We start from the raw sequence: 20476 nt of genomic DNA, 5'->3' as shown, positions 1-20476 counted from the left end.
ACATGATACATGAGCAGACTTACCCGGATCCATTGCTGGAGGATCTGGAACCCAGCTGGGAGGAGCTATTGGTGGAGAAACCGGGTCCTGATGATCACTTGACGAAGCACCAGCTTCATGTCTGCCCAATCCAGCAGCTCTCAAGGATCTCCTCATCATTTCCCTTAACCGCAAACTGAATACAAAACCAATGTAAAAATACTATCTTGTTTTCATTTACAATTAGAACACTGAAAAAAGTAAAACAAACTCTTCTTATTTCAATTTTTCTTCAGCATGGAAAAAAATGAGCAAAGAGGCATTTTTCATTCCTGTATTCCATTTTGTTGCAAGAGAAAATAACGGCCTTGGAAGAAGAGTCAGCCAGCAACATATCAAGACAGATTTGAGCCCAGAACACACCTCTAATCACCACAGCATCACCTCTTGCAGGGAGGAGCACGTGACAGGCGTTATTACCACTATTTCACATTCCTTTTACCCTAGAAGGAGGAGCATTTCCACTTTACCACTGAGGAGACAATGTCCCAGCCCCAGAAAACAGAATTAGTTTAGAAATATCTCACTATCAGCTCTCATACTAGAAAAGGCTTCAAAAAAAAACCCACTAGAGCTCTAGTTTGGTGCTTGAAGAGCTGAAATCTGACCTTGAACTAGCAATAGAGGCCATTCTTAAACTAGAATGAAGGAAAACATACTAAGAGATTGGTAATTCATAGGAAAATTGGCGCACACAAAAAAACAACAAGAAAACATTAGCCATTTTACCTTCTGCTGCTTGAAGATCCTGCCCTGTTTCCTGGACCATTACTCGACACAACAGAGATTGCGTTTGCAATAGCTTCCACAGCTGAAAGCCTTTCAGCAAATGTATTCCTCTCAGAGCGCTCTGCTTCTGAAAAATTAAGAAAAGCATTAGTGGCAAAATTTCATTTGGGAAAATTATAAAGGAAGGAGTATAAAGAATGAAATGTCACTAATCATGACATGTTCCCAGCAATTTTTTTTTCTTTAAGATTTAGAGGGACAGAGTAGGTTCACATACAAATTTTTTTTTTGGATGAGCTTAACCATGATTCTGACTGGGTTTGGCTTCTAAAAGGCCATCAAGGGAAGAAATGGAAAGCATCTAAACTCCAGAACAAGCTTTCAGCTTTCACTGTCATCGAGAGACAAGGATTTAGACATAGCTGATTCCAGGCACTTGCTGAGTCCAGGCTTCAAAAGTAACGACAACCAAAAAAACCTCAGACCACCACAAAAAACAAAACAAAACAAACCACACACACCCCCCACACTTCACAATGAGCAGCTATGAACAACAATGCAAAGTTGTGGGCTTGTAAGATGCACAATCTACATATGAGCATGTTAGGAAAACCATGTTATGAGTATAATAAGGTAGCACAATCAGTTTACATCACAAGAAAGAGCATTTCTTCTAACATTTCAAACCCTAAGCACCATAACAGCTAAAGGTCCTAGTCACAATGAGGGCCAAATTGCACCAAGTACTATACAGAATATAAAAAAACGCCTAGCTGTATGGTTACAGGACGACTTGAAGCAGACACCTGGATCAAAGACCTAATTTATTTATCTGCAAGATAAATGCATAGATTAAGCAACAGTCAGCTGTGCAAGGTTTGCACAGAGTAACAGTCATTGCTTCTTTAGGAGTTATTGACAAAAAGAATGCATAACCACTACACAGCAAATTATGAATCACTAAAGCCAGGGATCCAAAAATAACTGAAAGAAAATGCACTTTCAGCATAATACAGGCCAGGAGAGGGGCAATCTTCCTTTCAAAAGTTAACAATTTTTGGTACAAAACAGAAGGAAAATGTATATATCTGAAAGAAGAAAATTCCTTAAGTGACTCAACTTATTCTTTCTGGACACGTCTCAAGGTTGCTACAGCTAGTGCTCACTTTGCCTTTAAAGGCTTTTCAAACTGACAGTCAACACCTTCTGCATTCAGATTTCCTCCACTGACAGTACTAAGACCTGAATAATTTGCCTCCCCCACCGATTTTTTTTTTTTTTTTTAACTGGAATGTACCTATTAATACCTTTGAGTTGATAGAATAAGGTAATTTGACGGTGCTTGTGAGTTTTTACAGCATGTTTATTCTTTAGATCTTTCTATTCCTCACCACCTGTGAAGTAGCAGAGATCTTAGGTTTTGCTTGTTCTCAAGCACGTGCAGGTTTCTTAAAAATCACCTACTATCCACAGCAGGTGACTATCAAGCACTCAGCATAATATTACTCTTGTGCTCCCTAGTTCTGTACTAGTCAAACATGTTGTCCTAAATGAGTTGCCATTCTATCTGTGTCGTATTGCTTTCTAAGATCCACTAGTTCTCTTAACTCATGATCCACCCATTGTCCTTCTGGACTCCTTACAGGGGGTCGGTCACAGCTCCTTGAGAGTGATCCCTCAAGCAACACAACTATTCTCTGCAATGGAGAGATTTCTCCTACCCTTGGTCCCACATTGAACTGCAACTGAATTTAGCTGTTCCACTTCTGAAATAAGTATTCATTTTTGGAGACCCATCAGCTGTAATTTGCTGTTCTGTTGTCTAATGGAATCTGTCTCAATTCTCCAGAAACATCTCAATTCGTAGGTAAAGTTCAGTAAAGTTATCTGAAACTTAGTATCATAACTCTTTAACTATTTCACATGCTATAGACATTTTTTGGACCTGTCATTTCCAAGATCCTTCCTATTGGCAAGATGGAGGAGATACCAAATCCCAGAGAAACAGAGCAGCCTTCCCCCAGCTCTGCATGTCTGGGGCCACTTTTCCTGCAACTCCTTTCTCCAAGGCTGCAGGAGCTATGGCAACACTAGGGACAGGATCAGAGAACAAAAAACCCTTAGGCCTGCCCTCAGTATTCCCTTTCCAGCACTTAAGGAAGAATCTATACAAAGAGTCAAGGATCTCAGACAGGGACTAGCCCAGAAGGGGCAGTATGTTCTGTAAGTCTTAAGGAACATCATATTTGGAGTCTGGAGTTGAAGCTTTTACTCCTAAATCAAACATCTCTTACAGTTTAACAGATAACTGTATAACTTACAGACAGTAACATTAGTCTCCACTGACTTCCAGATGATACACAGAAAATAAGCTTGTCCTAATATCCATCACTAACAGTTACAGTGGAAGGTGACTATAATTTGGACCTAAATGTATGAAGCCCTTTTAAAACAATTTTTGTGAGGTGAAAGAGAGAGGCAGAGGGGTGTTAAAAGTATCGGGTTTACATTTTTCATTTTTCAGAAAGTTAAATTATATCCAAGGTTGCAAAGACAAGCACTCGAATTAGGAAAAATCAGATTACGTTTGCCCATGCATCCTTACTTCAGCTTCCTTGTGTGCTTATAGTAAAACAATCTTCAGTTACACAGTTGGGTTTTGTTTGTTTGTTTTGGGTGGGTTTTTTTGGTTTGGGTTTTTTGTTCCCCCCCGCAACAAGACCCCTGCCTCAATCAGTGCACAGGATGGACGACACACTGAAGATGAAGGGTTGTACAACGAGCAAGTTGTTCATGCCTTGTTTGCTGCAAAATTTGGAAGGCGTGTAGTAATGTAGCAACAGCTTGGCAAGGAGAGGAGAAAGCATTGTCTTGTGGTAAATGCCACTGGACATCACTTTGGAGAACTGGAACCTACTTCCGCCACATTTAACAGCACACAGAACTTTGTGAAACAGGTTTTTACAGATGACTGTGAAACATTTTACTCATTTCTGGACACCAAAAGGTGTCTGACACACAGAAATAATTAACATTCACAGAACAGCTCTGAAATAAAGGGTTTTAAAATAACATCTACTCAAAAAATGAGATCAGGCCCTACACTTCTCAAATGGAAACCTCAAAATTAGTTAATAGCTTTGAATATAGAAAAACTTCAAGCTGTACCACCTTCAAGAGATGAGGAAGCTGCAGTATTACCCCCATTTTATAAATAGGGATATGTGAAACAATTAAGGTCTATAGATGACTAAACTTCAATGACAGCACCATACAAAAGTCCCACAAGGAAGTTCATTCATTATTCAGTGCAGGGTTTGTATGGTGTGCAGGAAGTAAGGAATGGGGCCACACACTGAATGATGAGGATAAAAAGAAATATTGAATAGCTACCCATTCGGTGAGCACCGTCCATCTTGTGCACTGAATGAGGTAGTCCTGTGGAAAAAATAGTATGACGGTGTAATTAAAGACCATTTCACAATGCATACCCATGCAAAGCACATGGGTAAACTTAATTCTGGCATTTCCTAATTTTTGAGTGCTTGACTTAGCAACCTTGTTCTGCTAACATAGTTTTTACGTAACGGTATTTAATTGACATTTTAAATGGTGTCAGTAACTGGCATTAACAGAAAGTCATTCTTTCACATTTCTTAATACATGTCGACTGCAAGTAGCACTTCTTATTGGAGGAATTAACATACATTATAACACTTCAAAAATATTAAATACCATTTATCTGAAAAGTTTACTAGAGATATAATGATGATACTAGTGATATAAAGGCGGAAAACTACTGGTTTTAATCTAAAACTAATATGTGGATGTGAAAAGTTTGTCTTTTACAATCACTAAAAACAGCTTAGTATTCTTAACTATTGAATTCTTATAAAACTTCATAAGAGTAATAAAAATGTCTCAGCACCTTTGAAAGGTTAGCTAAATTTTGACATAACTGTATAGGAAGAATGCAGCCTTTATTTCAAACACTCTTGAAAAATGCATAAAATCTTTATTTTCAAATTATTTTCATGATACTGTTGAGCTCACCCTCTTCCTCTTTAGTTTCTTTGTTGCTGGTTGGAAAGCACACAGAAACACAAGCATGCAGAATATTACGGTTTCCATCACATCTATGGCCAAGGAACGTCTGCAGCATTTGTGGATTCTGATCCAAGACAACTGCTTGTTCAAGGTTCATCAGGTACTGTCTGCAAGCCTCATAGTCACACCGGAGAATGTGCTGCATTAAAGTTTGTTTCTGTACTCGAAAAAATAAAACATTTTAACAATTTAAAATACATAATGCAGACATACAATTTTCCTAAGTACTTCTAGTTTTCCTTTTTTGAAATTAACGGTAAGGTCTAAATCTAGTACATTCACTGGAAGTCAGTGTAGGAAGTGCTGAGAACACACATCACCTCAATTACAGCACTGTTTTTTAAGAGAAAACAGCACACATTCAGGCACAGGCAAGTTAAAAGTCAGGCTTAAGCAGCAGAAGCTACCGGGCTCACGAAAGTATGCCTTTGGCTTCACAGCTGGGTTCTTAACATAGATCCGATCTATTTCATGGCTTCATGTAACATGGGAAACATGGTACAACTGAAAAATCTAAGGTGTTTACATTAAGTAGCTCTTACATATCCATCTTAAAGAAGTCATACACAGGCTGAGAAGTGAACAAATTGAAGCTGTTCAAGGTCTGGGTGGTTGAATACTCCTCTGTGAAAGCAATCTCGGTCTAACGGGCACACAATACCTCCTGGTGGCAGCATAGCACACAGCAGATCTAACTAAACTGCTCCAAATCACTGACAAGTTTCTACGAGCATGATATAAAAATTCACAGCAGAACAACTCATACATCACCACATATGAGTACAGAGCTCTACAGGTGATCAAAAAAAAAAAAAATCACTTGACTCTCAGGATTTCCTAATGTATGGTCCATATATAAGGTAAAAAACAACTGGTAAGTAAAAAAAGTAGTTTAAAAAGTTTAAATACTGCATTCAGAAAAAAAACATGTTGGATCCCTCAGAAAAGCTGTGCACCCATAAAACAAATAAAATTGTGTACTGCTAGTATATATAAAAAGGTAACCATTTTAAAAGTAACACCTACAAAAAATACTATTCGTTAAAAGCCTGATATAGAAGTCATGTACTCCCAAAAAGGAAATTTTACTACATAAATTTGTTTGTTCTTTCATGTTTCTAAGGGAATCTTCTGCTGAAATTAGTTTATTTGAAACAGTGAAAATACAACTCTCTATCTAAACACAAAGCTGCTTTAAGCATAACTTTATAAAAGCAAAAGGAAAAAAAGCACATAGTTCCGCAGTAAAGCAAATATTTTACCTCAACAGCCATAATGATAATAGCAGCTTTCTTTTTGATGGTCGAGTTAGCAGGAAGATTTGTCAAGGAATGAACACCCATTCCAAGACTACTAATAGGTAGAAGATCAAGCCAGTCAGGGTCTCGTATCCCACCCATACAATCTTTTGCCATTGGATAGATTGTACCGTTCCCATCTCTAAGAATAATAGGAGATTCCTATATTTGGGAAAGAAAAGTTTAAACATTAAGTATCCACAATTTATAAATATTATCCTTCCCAAAAGAGACGTTCCCAGTTCTGTTTGACTGACAGCAATGAGAATCGTTTACCTAAAATTCTCATTTACACCATTGTCTCCTACTATTACAAGTGGCACAGCATATCAGATCCCCTTTCTCAAATGCCTGAAATGTGCTCAACGTAGTAAATACTACTAAGAGTATCTTATGACACGCATTCATTACTAAACATACAGTACCTATACTTTTAACTTACTTAAATGCTCCAAAGAAAGTTGAATATATGGAAATGACACATACAAATGAAGTATTTTTGCCAAAAAACATTTCCTTCAACTATCCTAAGCAAAGTACATTGCGTTTGTGGAAGTTACTAAAACGACTTTGTATTTTTCTCAGATCTTCACACGGATGCCTGAACTATCAAACTACATAATCAGATAAAACAGGATACTTAACATTGGATAGTAGAAAGAGTTGCACAAAACCTTGATATATCATTTTTAGTACCAGATACAGAAGTTTTTTGTTAACCTTTCCATTTGTTCTCAAGAGTGGATTTTGACCTGACCCAGTTCCAAAATACCGCTAGATAACAAGTCTACATTAACACAGGAACTACTCGCTCAACTTTTTTTTTTCCTTTTTACCTTTTATTCAAAGTAGGATTCGACTAAGGTTATTAAAAGTGCTTAAGTGACTTAGATTGTTAATGCCCTTGTACCCTCAAAATATCAGTTGTAACATCACATCTTTCATGACCCATTTGAAGAACTACTCTTCGCCAGTCTTTGGAAAAGCCTTACAAAAGGCTGTACCATCCCATTCAAAGATGACAGAGGTGAAGTGCAGTGAGGATAAATGATTTGAGATACAAAACCACAAACCTGACCAGCTGTGAAAATAGCGACACTTCTCTCATTCTGACCCAGGAAAGCAATGCTACTAGTAGGGAAGTTATTCTCCTGTTCAGCCTTTCCTGTGGCAAGGTCAAATATGCAGTATCGAACCCAGTTCCCAGTTTTCAGAACAGCATGCACTCCTTCAAAGATACACAAAGCAAAAAGTTAATGTCTTTTACTGATGGCATCCAGTCAGAGAACTCCTAGCTAATACACTTCTAAGGACTTACTAATAATATCAATGGAAACAATTGTGTATGTTAGGTTTCACAGTAGTTGTTTTCCACTAAGAAGAGAGACAGGTAATAAAGGATCCAACAGAGTATCTTACAGGCTAAGTCCTGCTTACCTTTTGAATCTACATTTACTGCTAGGATCTCTGTTTTTTCAGGAATACACAGCTTTTTAGGTGTCCTTTGAAAACAGTCAGGAACCTTTGGAGTTCCACCAGTTTTTACAACCTGAAAACACAGGTAAGATTTTAAAGATGCAATTAAGCACACAGTGCTGACGTTTCAAAATACTGTTTGTTTTCTCAATGTTTCACAAAGATGTACCTGCAATTCATCTATTCTGAGCAGCCTACAGTCTTGAAGAAGAGAAGAAGGATCTGGATCTGAATTAGAACTGCTCTGACAGTTTGCATTACTGGACGTGCCTGGAAATTTCACAGCAACGTAAGCACCATCCACTTTTAGCACCTACAAGAAGAAGACATCACAGTTTTACCAAAAGCTTTGCATAAAGACTGTTTAAGTCTATTTGCTTCAAAATAAACCAGACCATCAGGAAAATAAAAATTTATACAATGATCAGTGATAAAGTTCTACAGCTCCTGGTCATCAGCCTTGTTGTTTTGCTCAAATTACTGAGCTCTCAAAAACTTGAATTTCTTAATGACTTCATAGGCATCATGAAACAGATCAAAGGTCCCTCCACTTCAATATCCTACATCCAACAGGAAAGAACACCAACTGACTAGAGAAGCTCCTGCTGATATTTCTCTGGTATCTCTCCAGGTTCCACCTACCAGAAACCGCAGGATGACTTCATGTTTAATAACCTGGATAGACCTTTCTCTTATTAATTTGTCCAATCACTTTTGGAAATAAACACTATTCTCATAGCAATGAGTTACAAACATGAGCTAACAATTCAACAAAAGTATCTATGCTGAGCCTCTTACTTCTTTAAGTGCCCATTAGTTCTTGTACTACAAGAAACAGGAAATCACTCTTTTAATCTTTACTCCTTTTTTTTGGTCCCATCTAAGTATGTCTAAAGTCTCTGTTGCAGAGTCTTAATGCTCATATCCCAAGATGACTATGCATAGTGAAAAAAGAAGTGTTGGTTTATGGGTCTATTACTTACTCCTTACATTTGATAATAAAGTTCTCCAGAGTCCCTTAGGACTGGAGGATACAGACAACTCTATCCAGACACACTTCATGCATCTGTGTCTTTCTCTGCCCCTCAAGGAAATGGAAGTTATTCAACCCCACACTGACACAGTCATTTCTGAGACTGTAAGCCTCTCTAAAGAGTTGCTGCCATGCATATCTAATCAGAACTGTCAAAACAGGTTTCCTTTATATAGAAACATCTTATGCTATCACCAAACGGCAAGGCCCTTAGAGTTTCCAGTGGAGATTGTAATTTTCTCAAAAGGAAAACAAAGCTAAGAGGGGAAGAAGTGGGGTGAAGGACAGACAATGTTTCGAGTATAAATAAGACCTCACTATGCTCTCAGTCTTTATCAAAACCAGATAAAACTAACTATCAGTCTTGATTAGACCCTAATTTCTCCATAGTTTCTACAGAGAAAATGCTTACAAAGCAATATCAATGATCTAGATGTAATCAAATTCATCTAAAATGTGCCTGACAATAAAAACCCATCTCTCAAATTTTCAAGACATTGTAAATAATAGAAATCCAGGCATTTCCATGTTTTCTCCCAATTTCTCTAGCTAGGTGCAGTCTACCAAGTGTGATAGAGAAAAGGATGTATTGACAGTATTAGCAGATTTTTGTAACAAAGATTACAGTGGACAGTCAGAGCACTTGCTCCCCATATGCTGAAACCTCACTCTGGTAGGTTTCTAGTAGAGTTTCTCGTTCTGGTAGTAGAACATCACCAGTGGCTGTAAGACTACCCAAAAAGTTCAAAATTCAGACCTACTCAAAACACTCATGAACATGAACTCTGATCTAGACTATACAAAGACATTTCTATGGAGACCTGCAAGACAACACTCTACAGAAAAATCGTGATTTGGTCACACAATTTAATTAATGTACATTTAGATTTTTTTAAGGTAATCAGACTAACTTGTAAAAGCCTGAAGTCTCATGTCAATGATCCAACCATCTTCTAGTCTGACATGTGGAATTTTTTGGGTTTTAATGATAAATGTTGCTACAAAAGCTTTGTAAATTTAGACTGCTTCTGAAAATGGAAGGTTCTAAACGGTCAATGTCTAGCAGGACATATGAAATCTTGCTTACGAATTTTTGAATTTATAACCAGGGGAAGGGGAGAAGAGAAACACACCTTAAGGAACAGCACAATCCCCAAATATTTAACATATCCTAGGAGATCCAGAAGCTAATATAGTCAAGTAGAATACCCTGCTTTATTTACAATACATTCGGTCTATTACTATAATTGTGTTAACTGACAAATAAAAATGCAACAAAAGTCATACTAGTCAGAAACATTCTCGAGCATCTGCAAAACTATGACTCTTTTTACACTCAGCTTATCTAAAAGCAATTTTTTTCTGCCTCCCCAAAGAGGGTGGGGCAGCGTATTTTAGACAAACCTTGCCAACAGGAACATTCTTAACATCTTCCACAAATACAACTTCCCTCAGGGACCACTGCTCTTCATTCACCTTCTCCTCCTCTTTTGGGGCAGGAGTAGATCGTCGACGCTCTGAGACAAAAAAGTAAATAGCAAAAAAAAAAAAAAAAAAAAAGCTTGAAACATTTAATCAAAACATCAAAATGCAATGTTCAGTAAACACCACACCTTCCTACCCAAAAAAATATTATCAACATTCAAGTCTAGAAATTAGCACAAGGTTAACAAGAATCTAACCTTAAAACTATGGAAAGCCAGAGCTACCTAACAGTATACCACACCACTTTCATGGTTTTATATGAAACTAGCACTAGTAATGCCTATTCGATAAACAAAGGAATTTTTAAGGACATTTAAGCAAAATAATTAGAATACAAGAAACTGTTTTGGCAGGGCTCAGATATCCATGCTGTCAGTGACAAGGCTGACACAGTAAGACCTTTCATCCAGCCCTGCTGCAGTGCTTCATATCACCCTTACAAAAAGTCTCCTTGCCTACTACATATGGATTTTTTGGTAAATGCCTAGAAGAGTAGCAAATGAAGCAGAAAATAACTATTTGGGCTAATAGCAATATAGTTAGATTTGCTGCAAAGACATGATCTGAATAGTAACTGTAGTATACTCAGGATCAAATTTAAATACATAAAATGGCTACATTAACACTGACAAGAACTTTTAAACTCCTGAACTGAGCATATGATATCATTATCAATATATTTAAAGTAAGAAGCAGAGAGCTTCTAAGCTATCTGTGAAGTTAACTTCAAACACTAGTTCAAAAGCCCAAAGTTATAGTCAGTGAAAAATGACAGGTGAAAAAACTGCAAAAGAGAAAAAAATCAGTAGCAGAAGACTATTAGTAAAATTAATTAGTACTTCAGTTTTAGGCACATGAGATTCTCTGTCACAGAATGAGGCCACTTGATTCTCTAGGTGAATAGTTTTTAAAACTGCTGCATGCGAACAATTAGAAGAAACAGGAGCAGAGAGAAGATTTCTTCAAATGATGGTATTTTAATTAACCCTTTCTAAGTGTATGGGTTTAAATGGAGAAAAAAGTGCTCAAGAGGTCAGTTACATGAATTCTCATGCAGCCTTTTAAGTTTTCAGCACAACTTGTACCATAAAATTTCTCTCACTGCTTCTGTATGTTAGTAAAGAATGTCTGGTTTTGAACATTTTATTTAACAGATGACTAACTACTGCTTTATGCACTGAAGTTCCCCTGCATGGCAAGCTGTCCAAGAACAGCTTAATCTGAAAAGAAATTTTCCCAAACAAGTTCAACTTCAGGGCTGTAAAGAAACACACTATCATATTGCAATTAAATGTAAACAAATTCATCTTCTGACTTCCCCTTGATCACCTCCTGAAAGATACTTCTGATTCTGAGAACCAAGTATTACGCTGGCTTAAATACCCATTATATCAACTAGTCACTGCTTACACTACACGTAACACCGACAATTCACTGATTCGTATCTAAAGTCTACTACAAAAGTCTTTATTGCAGTTCAGAATGAAAGACCAAAAAGGATTCTGAAATTAATAGAAAATCTTTGTAGAATTGCCCTTTATGAAAACTTCTTCTATACACAAATATTTTATGTTACTATGAGTTACACATTACTTACTATATGGCATCGATGCACTGCTTGCTATTGAAGATGCATCACTGCAAGTGGAAGCTGGAGACGGTGGAGGACCCATCTCAGTTTTCACTGGTTCCTGTTTGCTTTCAGGTCTAGAATAAAAGGTATTACTTAGAATGAAGAAAGAAAGAGGTGAAATCTTTTCCATGACAATGGACAAAGTGTAAGCATCCCAGCCATGGTCCTTTAATAATACTCTTATGAAATAACTCCATACTTGTGAACAACCATCCTAACTGACAAGGCTATACATCCGATGCTGAGAATGGTGCTATGCTGCTTCATCAGGGATTAGCTTTATAACATAAACTGAGCAAAGATACAGTACTACGGAGAATAAACATTCTTAAGTGTGCTTCATTTGAAGTTCGGAAGAAACATTACCTTTATAGAGTAACCTGAAATGCTACAACTGCTGAACTTGTTCAAGCTTTTGTTTAAATCTGTTTTAAGAAAAAATTAACTGACTATTGTCAACCCAATGATTTTTTGCAAACTATGGAAGGGCTGAAACAGGTCTCTCAATGCCATGAAGAAGGGTCTGAAAACATTTCCATAATAAAGCCACTTGCAATTCTTCAAATACAAAATCTTGGAAAATTTATGAAATGTTCCAGGAAAGGCTTCATTTAATATTCCTTCTGCATTTCACATTTCCATCATCGTTTCACACAACGAAGATGCCTCTCCTGCACTGAGCATTTCTGCATATTTAGCAGCATTTAAGAGAAAGCCAGAATCCTGTAAAGTTCAAACTGATAAAACCTGACATTCCTTCTTTTAAGTTTTTAATCTATCACCAATTCAACAGAATATCAAATAAATGTTCTGCTTGTACGCATTGTGTTCTCCAGACTTACTTTGCCTCAGTAGTTTTGCTAGCTTTCTCCATGTTTTTCAAGCTCTCAGGTGACCGAAGTTGAAATCGACAGCTGTCATTCATGTTCCAAACAGACTCCATTAATACACCCACTTTAGGAATTCCGGCACTGATTGAAAAAGCAACTGCTCCAGCATGATAGAGGGGGTTATTTCTTAAACACACCTACCAACAGAAATATTTATGTCTATGAGAACAATGGATTATACTGAAGGAAGTCATATATGTATGCATCTTCTTGGTGACATATGTAGTAGTCAAAAAATTCAAAGACTTATGGAACTAGATAAAGGGGAAACTCAGTCTGATGTGCTATGCACTTTTCTAGGAAAAAAAAGAGGCTGTTGTGCCATTTGCAGCCAAAAGCAACAGCTTTAGCAGGGCAAGTGTTTAATACATAGTGTTTAGCTGCTGAATCACAAAAGGAACAATTCATCCAATAAAAAAAAAACCTCATCCCAGAGTTGATCAGAATGGATGGGGAAACAAAAATGTTCTCCCTGGGAGAGAACTGGATTGCCTCACACTAGTTCTAATACTAATCACAAAAAGAATCTTTCACCTCTGTATCAGCTATTAACCTTTTTGGTAAAGGCTTCAAATCAAAGGCCTATCCCACTGCCTAAATAAATCAAACCCAGATGCTAATAGAGAAGGGACTTAAATGCTAAATCATTTACTAAGCTATGTGCTCTACTGAGAATCGTATTTCTATGCTTCCTCTCAAAATAGAAAATCAGTAGGTAAGTTAAAACAGAAGTTTTTTGCATGAGCACAACTTGTTTCTCCATGTTTGCAGCAATAATCATACTTGTAAAACAACAGCAACACTAACAGAACCTTTTAAGAACAGGTTGTAAGCTCATCATCATATAACAGTGTAAAAACGCCAGTTGTGACAGCTGCACTTGCCTGGGTTCCAACAGTTATGTTTGGCATAGAGGAGATACCAGCACTAGACTTCGGTTTTTTATTTTTCGCTCTGGCCTTTTCTAGCATTTTCTTCCTTTGGCTGAAAGGAACTACTCCCCTGTGGAAAAAACATTATTTTAAAAATGGAAAGAAATGCTTTGTTTATAACTTTGAACAGTTTATTCCTTCTGCTTAATGTAGTCATGAACAAACATACATGACTCTCTGCCACCTTCTCCAAAATCTCAAAGCACTGTAGAAATTACACCTTTTTCTAAATTCACTTCCCCTTTTGAAATTTATCTCAACTGGCCAATTAATTAGAAGGAGGAAAAGGGAGAACATGTAAAATATGCCACTGCCAAATGGCGCTCCTTCTAGTCCAAAACGCTTCAAGACCCCTCTCACAGATGGTACACTCCAGTCACAGCTTGCAAGTTGTGCATTTTCCCCTCTGAACTTGAGGACACCTTTCCTGTGACTACTGACAATTTCCAGAATCTGTAGTCATTGGGGCACAGCACAAGCATTTTTATTTTTAAAGTCTATAGGCCTCACTTTCTCTCTGGGAACATGGCTGAAGGAGTCTAGGACTCCTATGACAGACTTAAGCTGCAAGAGGGGGGAAAAGGGACACTTCTGTTGAAACTGGATCCATGTGGTTTAGCTGAAAATAATGCTTACGCACATAGTTAAGCCCATTCATTATTTTGATACTTCATGTTTCAGCCAGTGGGTTACATAGGTGAAAGCTTTTATATGAAAACTTCCTTCATGTTAAGTAAAGCAAAAAAAAGCATCAGTCCTGTGCAACGCTGGAAACTGAAATCCTCTCCCAGGGTACTACAGACCATTGTAATTAAGGATATCAACAGTAACAGAAGCTTCTGTCTACATCCATCTGATTAACGGAAAATCACCACTGCTGACATTTAACCCTTCCCAGAAAGGACACGTCGGTTAATTAATAAATTGCTTTCAAAGACTACATATAAATGCTAATGTCTTTCTATACATTAAACCGATTGTTCTAAAAGCATAGAAATGGCAGGTTCTAATAGCCAGGTATCTCCAAGGTTACAGCTCATTAGCTTCCATATTAAGAGTAATTACTCTTGAGGTATGTCAGCAGTGACATAACGAAAGGGCCAAGAACCAGAGAGCTGTAATTTTGAGATTTGGGAACAGAAAACAAAATATGGCTGTGTTTAAGTTTACAAGCATATGTACAATTCTACTTACATATTTTCCAGAGAGTTATTAGAATTTAATGAGAAAGCTGTTTTATAGAATCAGTTTTCAGTGCTCTGATTTCCAAATCATCATCAAGTATTTAATTCACCCATGCCTAAAAGCTACTTGAGCTTTGGGCATGATATGTAATACAACGACTCCTGACACACTGACCAAAAATAACGAATCCTGACAATGCATCAGTAATACTCAATTCATTCACTCAAATTCAAAATTAATTTCAGAGCTCTTTTGGAAGTGTTATTTTTGAGGTTCGGTCTCTCTTTTTTACTTTATAATAGGCTTATTAATTATCAAATTGTTAGTTAAAATATTTTAACTAACGTGTCATATTTTACAACATTTTAAAGCATTACATTTTAACAACAATCTCCAGAGGGAGCATCTGACGTTATTTCTCCCTTCTTTAAGATTTGGATCATAAACTAACATATGAAATTTTCCTAATGGAGCCTAGCAGAAGAACATGGACCTCATATATGAGTAAATTTGTAAATCTGTAAATATTTATAATGTGGAAAAGGTCTGAAAGGCATAAAGAAGGTTTTTCTCTGATATTGTGTAGTAGATATATTAGAATGCTAAAGCATATATACACATCTCCTGAAAGAATAACCTTAAATATGTTAGAGCTGGATCCAAAAGAACTGAAGGAGAGAATAAATATACTTTAAACCGCAGTATTACAGAACTCAGAACAACTGTGGTTCAGTAGTTTGGCAAAGCTTCTCAGAGCCAAGGACATGAAGATGTCCAGTGGATCTGCACTGTTGTAAGTAAACACAGTATTTACTTACCACCAATACAAGTTGTTCTCTAGCTGAGCACACGTATAGAGAGCACAACAATGTAAAGAAACAATCCGTTCTCCCTGGAGCTCTGAGTATGTCTGTGCAGTGTGTTCTAATTTAGAAGCTACAGAGCTTAAGGTTTCATCTACCCACGTAGCAACCTAAGACAGAAGGCAGAAAAGGAACAGGGGAGGGAAGGGGGAAGAAAGAAAAGTTGCACCTTAGTCACAAATTTAATGTAGTATTTACTGGTTTTGAAAAGAAAACAAACAACAAAGCAAAACCAAATCAAAACAAACAAACAACACCAAGCAAAACAATCACAAAACAAACAACTATTCCCTCTGGGATTTTATCCCCCACCACCTTTTCCCAGAAAATAGCTTTCCAGGATTTTTTTCCTGTTTCCAGTCCCAAACAAAAACATGAAAGCTAAATAAAAGCAGAGAGGTGACATAAAAATACTTCAACAAGTGCATTTACCAGATCAGTTTGAAGTTTACTCTTAACTGGGCAGAAAAACATATTTAGATAGTTTCTCTATTCTTAAAGCAGTGTCAGTTTCTGTTGTAACAGCAAAAAAGTCAAGTATTTCAGATAATCTGGTAAAACAGATATCGCTGTTTCAGTTGTAAATCTGCCAGACTTTTTTTCTTCCCTTTTTGCATTTTTACTAAACACTATTTGGGTTTCTGTTTTGTTTTTTACATCTGTATATAGAAGCAGAACGAATGAACAAGTGAGGTACTTTCTACTACTGATGAAGATCAAGAATTAACTTCTCTATAACATACTGCAAGTAACTGAAAAGTTACTGAAAGTAACTGTCAACTTCAGCAACCAGCACTTATCTCATACCTTGTTATTTTCAGTGGCAACAGTTGCTCTAATACTATTTGCAGAAAGGAGCACTATCTTTTCATTGGTTAATCCCAAGAACATGGCTCGTGGATGATGTAGCGAAGGATTCTTTGGAAACAAAAAAATATTTTAGATATTCAAAGCATATAAATAATTCAGAATGTGAGCATTTAAAGAGGTACAGTACCTGTGCATTTCTGTAAGGCTCTGATTCGCTCCACTTCCATTGATAGAGTTCTCCTTTACTGCTAACAGCCACAAGCTCAGAATACAGAGCTCCAATAGAAATAAACTTTGTTCCATCCTACAAATACAGAAATATAAAGCCTAAGACAGCAGTATTATAAAACTTGCATATCACAACTCTAAAATGGCAAATATAAATACAAAAAAAAGAAACACGTAACTGTTAGGTTTTCTTTAGAGTTCCCACGAATGTTGAACTTGAAAATAAAGATATACTCAGTGTGTTTCAAGTTCAGCATGCTCTCAAACACACATACACAAAAGCATTATTGCTGCTGACAGAGTGAAGGAAGAAAGAGATATTATTTTCCTGAAGTTTAGCAATGACATATAGATGGCAGTTAACTTGGACAGTCTATTAAGAGCTTCCACAATATTTTAAGAATACAACATTGCTCACAAAATTAAAGATGGGAAGATCTCTTGACTTTTGACATTAAAGGCTCCCTCTAAAATTCTGGCTTTTTGAAATGAACAAAAAAGCAAAATAATTCCATTGTTCCATTCCTAAGTACACCTCTGAAGATATCTTCCAGCAACCAGAGAAATCAATTATCAAACTCACTACCTCATCAATATGACAAATCCTTGATCAAGTTTAAAAAAAAAATAAAAAAAAAAAATCAGCATGCAGTGTGTCCCATTAATGCATCATCATGGCCAGATATGCTGGAAAAGCTTCTCATTGTGGGTTATTCTTTTCTCCTTTTTCTCCCCCTTTTCTCCTTTTAACATTTTACAAAACCCAGATGGCATTTTTCTACTAATGAGATTGTGCCACTTTGCTCAACTGCTTCATCCTATACCTCACCTGGATCTCACAGGCCTGTCTCCCCTCTCCCAGATTTGGTTATGTATCAATGTTGCACCAACAGTTACAATTTCATTTTTTCCAAGTTCCTGCTCCCCCTTGCATGGAAACAAATCTCCAACTACAGACCTGTGAATTTGTGTGATTTCACAAAATATTTACCTGTGTTTACTGAGAAACCCTTGCAAGGTCCATCCATTCGCTGCTCCTCAGCAAGTGCAGCTATAGGACAACCATGTTCTTTCTAAACTTCTTTACTGGTAACAACTAATAGTACCCTTCCACTTTAGGGAGAATTGCAGCTTTAAAAAATGAAATAACTTAAACTAGTACAAAATCAAATGCTGTATTCTACAGCTACAGATCTGAAATACAGGTATATGACAACCAGTCTTCTCTGTGAGCATTATCTCCCAGACCAATACTTACAGCTGCCTCCCTTAGATTACAATACACCACACTTAGGCAATTCAGCCATCTGAAGAGAAACTGAACTCTTGTCAGACTCTCAATAAAGCCCCTAACCAGTACATTTAACTGTCCCCTAAATTATGAGGCTTTTCTTTGAGCTACAGAAGTTTACAAGTGGAAACATTTTTAGCTTCATAAATCTGTATTCGCACTATTTTTTACAACTTCCATGGCCAGAAGTGCATATTTCAAGAGGTGGGAGTGTGTCCTTGAATAACCCAGGATTCAGTAGATCTCATCAACAGCACAAAATTTTTACTGATATTTTGGGAAAGAAGATAAAGAAGGCAGCAGGAAAGGACAGAAGCAGTTACAATTCTCTTTTATATCCTGATAAAAGAATCTAGAATTAGTTAAATCATAAGAGAATTCTTTCGCTCTGGTAGAGTATCTACCAATGTTGTGCAGAAGTAGCATGAATGCTAATCTGTGTCGTGATTAATACTTGCCATAGTATAAATATTGCTTATTCTTAGAAAGCACTGCCATCAGAACCTACTGTAGTCTAATGAGATGAATGTCTACTTCATCAGCATAAATGAATCTTTAGAAGTTATCTGGCCTAATGCCTCAAAGTACAGAAAGCAATTGATTTTTTGCTCCAAGACAGTATGACTTTTCATCTTGCTAATACGTTTTATAACTTTTTATAAACAAACAGTTTTATACCACAAGCTCAGCACTACAGAGACCTGCCATTCAAAAATGTTCTCTCCCTTCTATCAAAATATTAGCAGCTGTGATCTAAACGCTACAGGACCAATGCTACATTAAGCTCCATAAGGCCACTCAAAAGATTCACGGCACAAAGACGCACGACTGATGTGACAGCTCTGGTCCTGTAACGGGAGTCTTATGTGTTCAATTATAAACCCTGACTTCTTCAAGTATGTGATATCTCTGATGATGCAGACTGCTGACAAAATCTTAATAGCTCAATAGCTAAAGAGAATATACCTACTCCAAACAAAATAAAGGCTCAGCTTGCACCTAACTACAGCCTAGCAGGGAAAAACCAGCCATACTTGCCATGCTGTAGAGTGGCCCTGACAACGCATGGCACAAAGTTGATATGTGGCGGTGTAGACTCATACTGCTACAGTTCAACAAGATCTGAACTATCAGAGGAATTAATTCATTGACTAGAATTCCTGAGCAGCTTATTTCACTTATTTGGTGGAGAAAACTCAGTACCTATGCACCATGTCTCAGCATCATTAGTCTCAGACTGTGGGTGAAATTGGTGCATTTGGGAACACTACCAGCTTTGCGAAAGTGTCATCCATTCCTCAAGTTGGTACTTGACCTCCCATAAACGCAAGTTAACCATCCTCAGCATGGACTACTACAGTTCTGTCTCAAATGCTAAACACCAAAATAATGAAAAATGAAGGAAAAACATTTGCATACAAGATGGTTATTTTGTAGCAGTTCTTCACACACTTCAATCTCTCCCCTAGCTTACTTTCATTTTACATTTACATGTCAAGATCTCCCTTCAAATTTTCAAAGTAGAAGCAGCATCTGAACTGGCCTCTCAGCTAAATCATCTCCCTCATGATTCACCTGAGAGAATTTCTGTTGGAAAATACCACCAACAAAGCTTCAGAGTGGGGCTACAGCAAGAAAGACGCAGAACAACTTCTTACGAAGGTTGAGTTCAAAGACAGGGTGAAAAGTTCAGCTGCTTTTGGATAAAGATGAAAGGCTTTTCCAGTAAGACACTTTAATTAACTGGAAGCTAGGGTTTACACAAGTGCATATGAAAACAGGTACCTTGGAATCAAGTTTAGTATATTTAAACTGAACAGGAATGCAACTGGATATCACAGCAAGTTAATTCCATAAAAGATGCCCAATTAAAGACTGCAATTATTGTCCTAGGGAAGGATCTGCTGAGTTTGCAAATAACAAAAAAACCCATCCAGGAAAAAAAAAAAAAAAACAAAAAAACCCCCAAACCTCATTTAGTAACTAAGTTTCAGGGCCAGAGAGAAGAATGGGGTTAAGAGGAAAAACATTTCTGAAGTAGTGAAGTAAAAAAAAAAAAAAAAAAAAAAAAAAAGAAAGAAAACCACAAGCACCCACACAATAATGTTAGCTAAACACAGTAGTGGAAATAAAAATATAAGTTATCATTCCAAATCTAAGCTATACTCATTTTTTGAAGTCAAAACCCCTGAAATCTCTCTCTACCCAAGCTAGATGACTCTCTCATTCTACCATTATAACAACGCAAGAGACACAAAAGCTGTCAGTTTTCAGGGACACAGAAGTTCTATGTTGCTGGCTGGGGAAAAAAAAAGGAGGGGGGTGGGGATCACACTTTACACCTAAAGGTCTGGTTAGAAGAGCAATTATTAGACTGACATTCTACTCTTTTTACGTATCTTCGTTTCTCAGTTTGAACACCACAACGAAGACAATAGTCCCTAAAGGTGAACTGCTGTAAATAGAAATAAGCCTCT

The 20476-nt window shown here is 37.0% G+C and overlaps 1 protein-coding gene across 1 annotated transcript in view; it reads right to left on the bottom strand.

Moving 5' to 3' along the window:
* The window catches only part of UBR5 (ubiquitin protein ligase E3 component n-recognin 5), an 84820-nt gene that overhangs the window by 29409 nt on the left and 34935 nt on the right, over positions 1-20476 (bottom strand). Inside the window, exons 10-23 of the mRNA XM_065829944.2 lie at positions 16668-16784; positions 16478-16588; positions 15626-15780; positions 13575-13692; positions 12643-12827; positions 11765-11874; positions 10087-10199; positions 7819-7962; positions 7611-7722; positions 7247-7401; positions 6138-6335; positions 4822-5032; positions 769-895; positions 24-175 (exon numbers count right to left, since the gene is read on the bottom strand). Of these exons, the coding sequence (XP_065686016.1) occupies positions 24-175; positions 769-895; positions 4822-5032; positions 6138-6335; positions 7247-7401; positions 7611-7722; positions 7819-7962; positions 10087-10199; positions 11765-11874; positions 12643-12827; positions 13575-13692; positions 15626-15780; positions 16478-16588; positions 16668-16784 (2008 nt within the window). The remainder of the gene's footprint in view (positions 1-23; positions 176-768; positions 896-4821; positions 5033-6137; positions 6336-7246; positions 7402-7610; positions 7723-7818; positions 7963-10086; positions 10200-11764; positions 11875-12642; positions 12828-13574; positions 13693-15625; positions 15781-16477; positions 16589-16667; positions 16785-20476) is intronic.

The sequence above is a fragment of the Patagioenas fasciata genome, chromosome 2 (genome assembly GCF_037038585.1).
Source record: "Patagioenas fasciata isolate bPatFas1 chromosome 2, bPatFas1.hap1, whole genome shotgun sequence".
In the NCBI taxonomy this organism is placed as follows: Eukaryota; Metazoa; Chordata; class Aves; order Columbiformes; family Columbidae; genus Patagioenas; species Patagioenas fasciata.
Note: the sequence above shows the minus strand (reverse complement) of the source record. Positions and strands in the feature narration are given on the sequence as shown.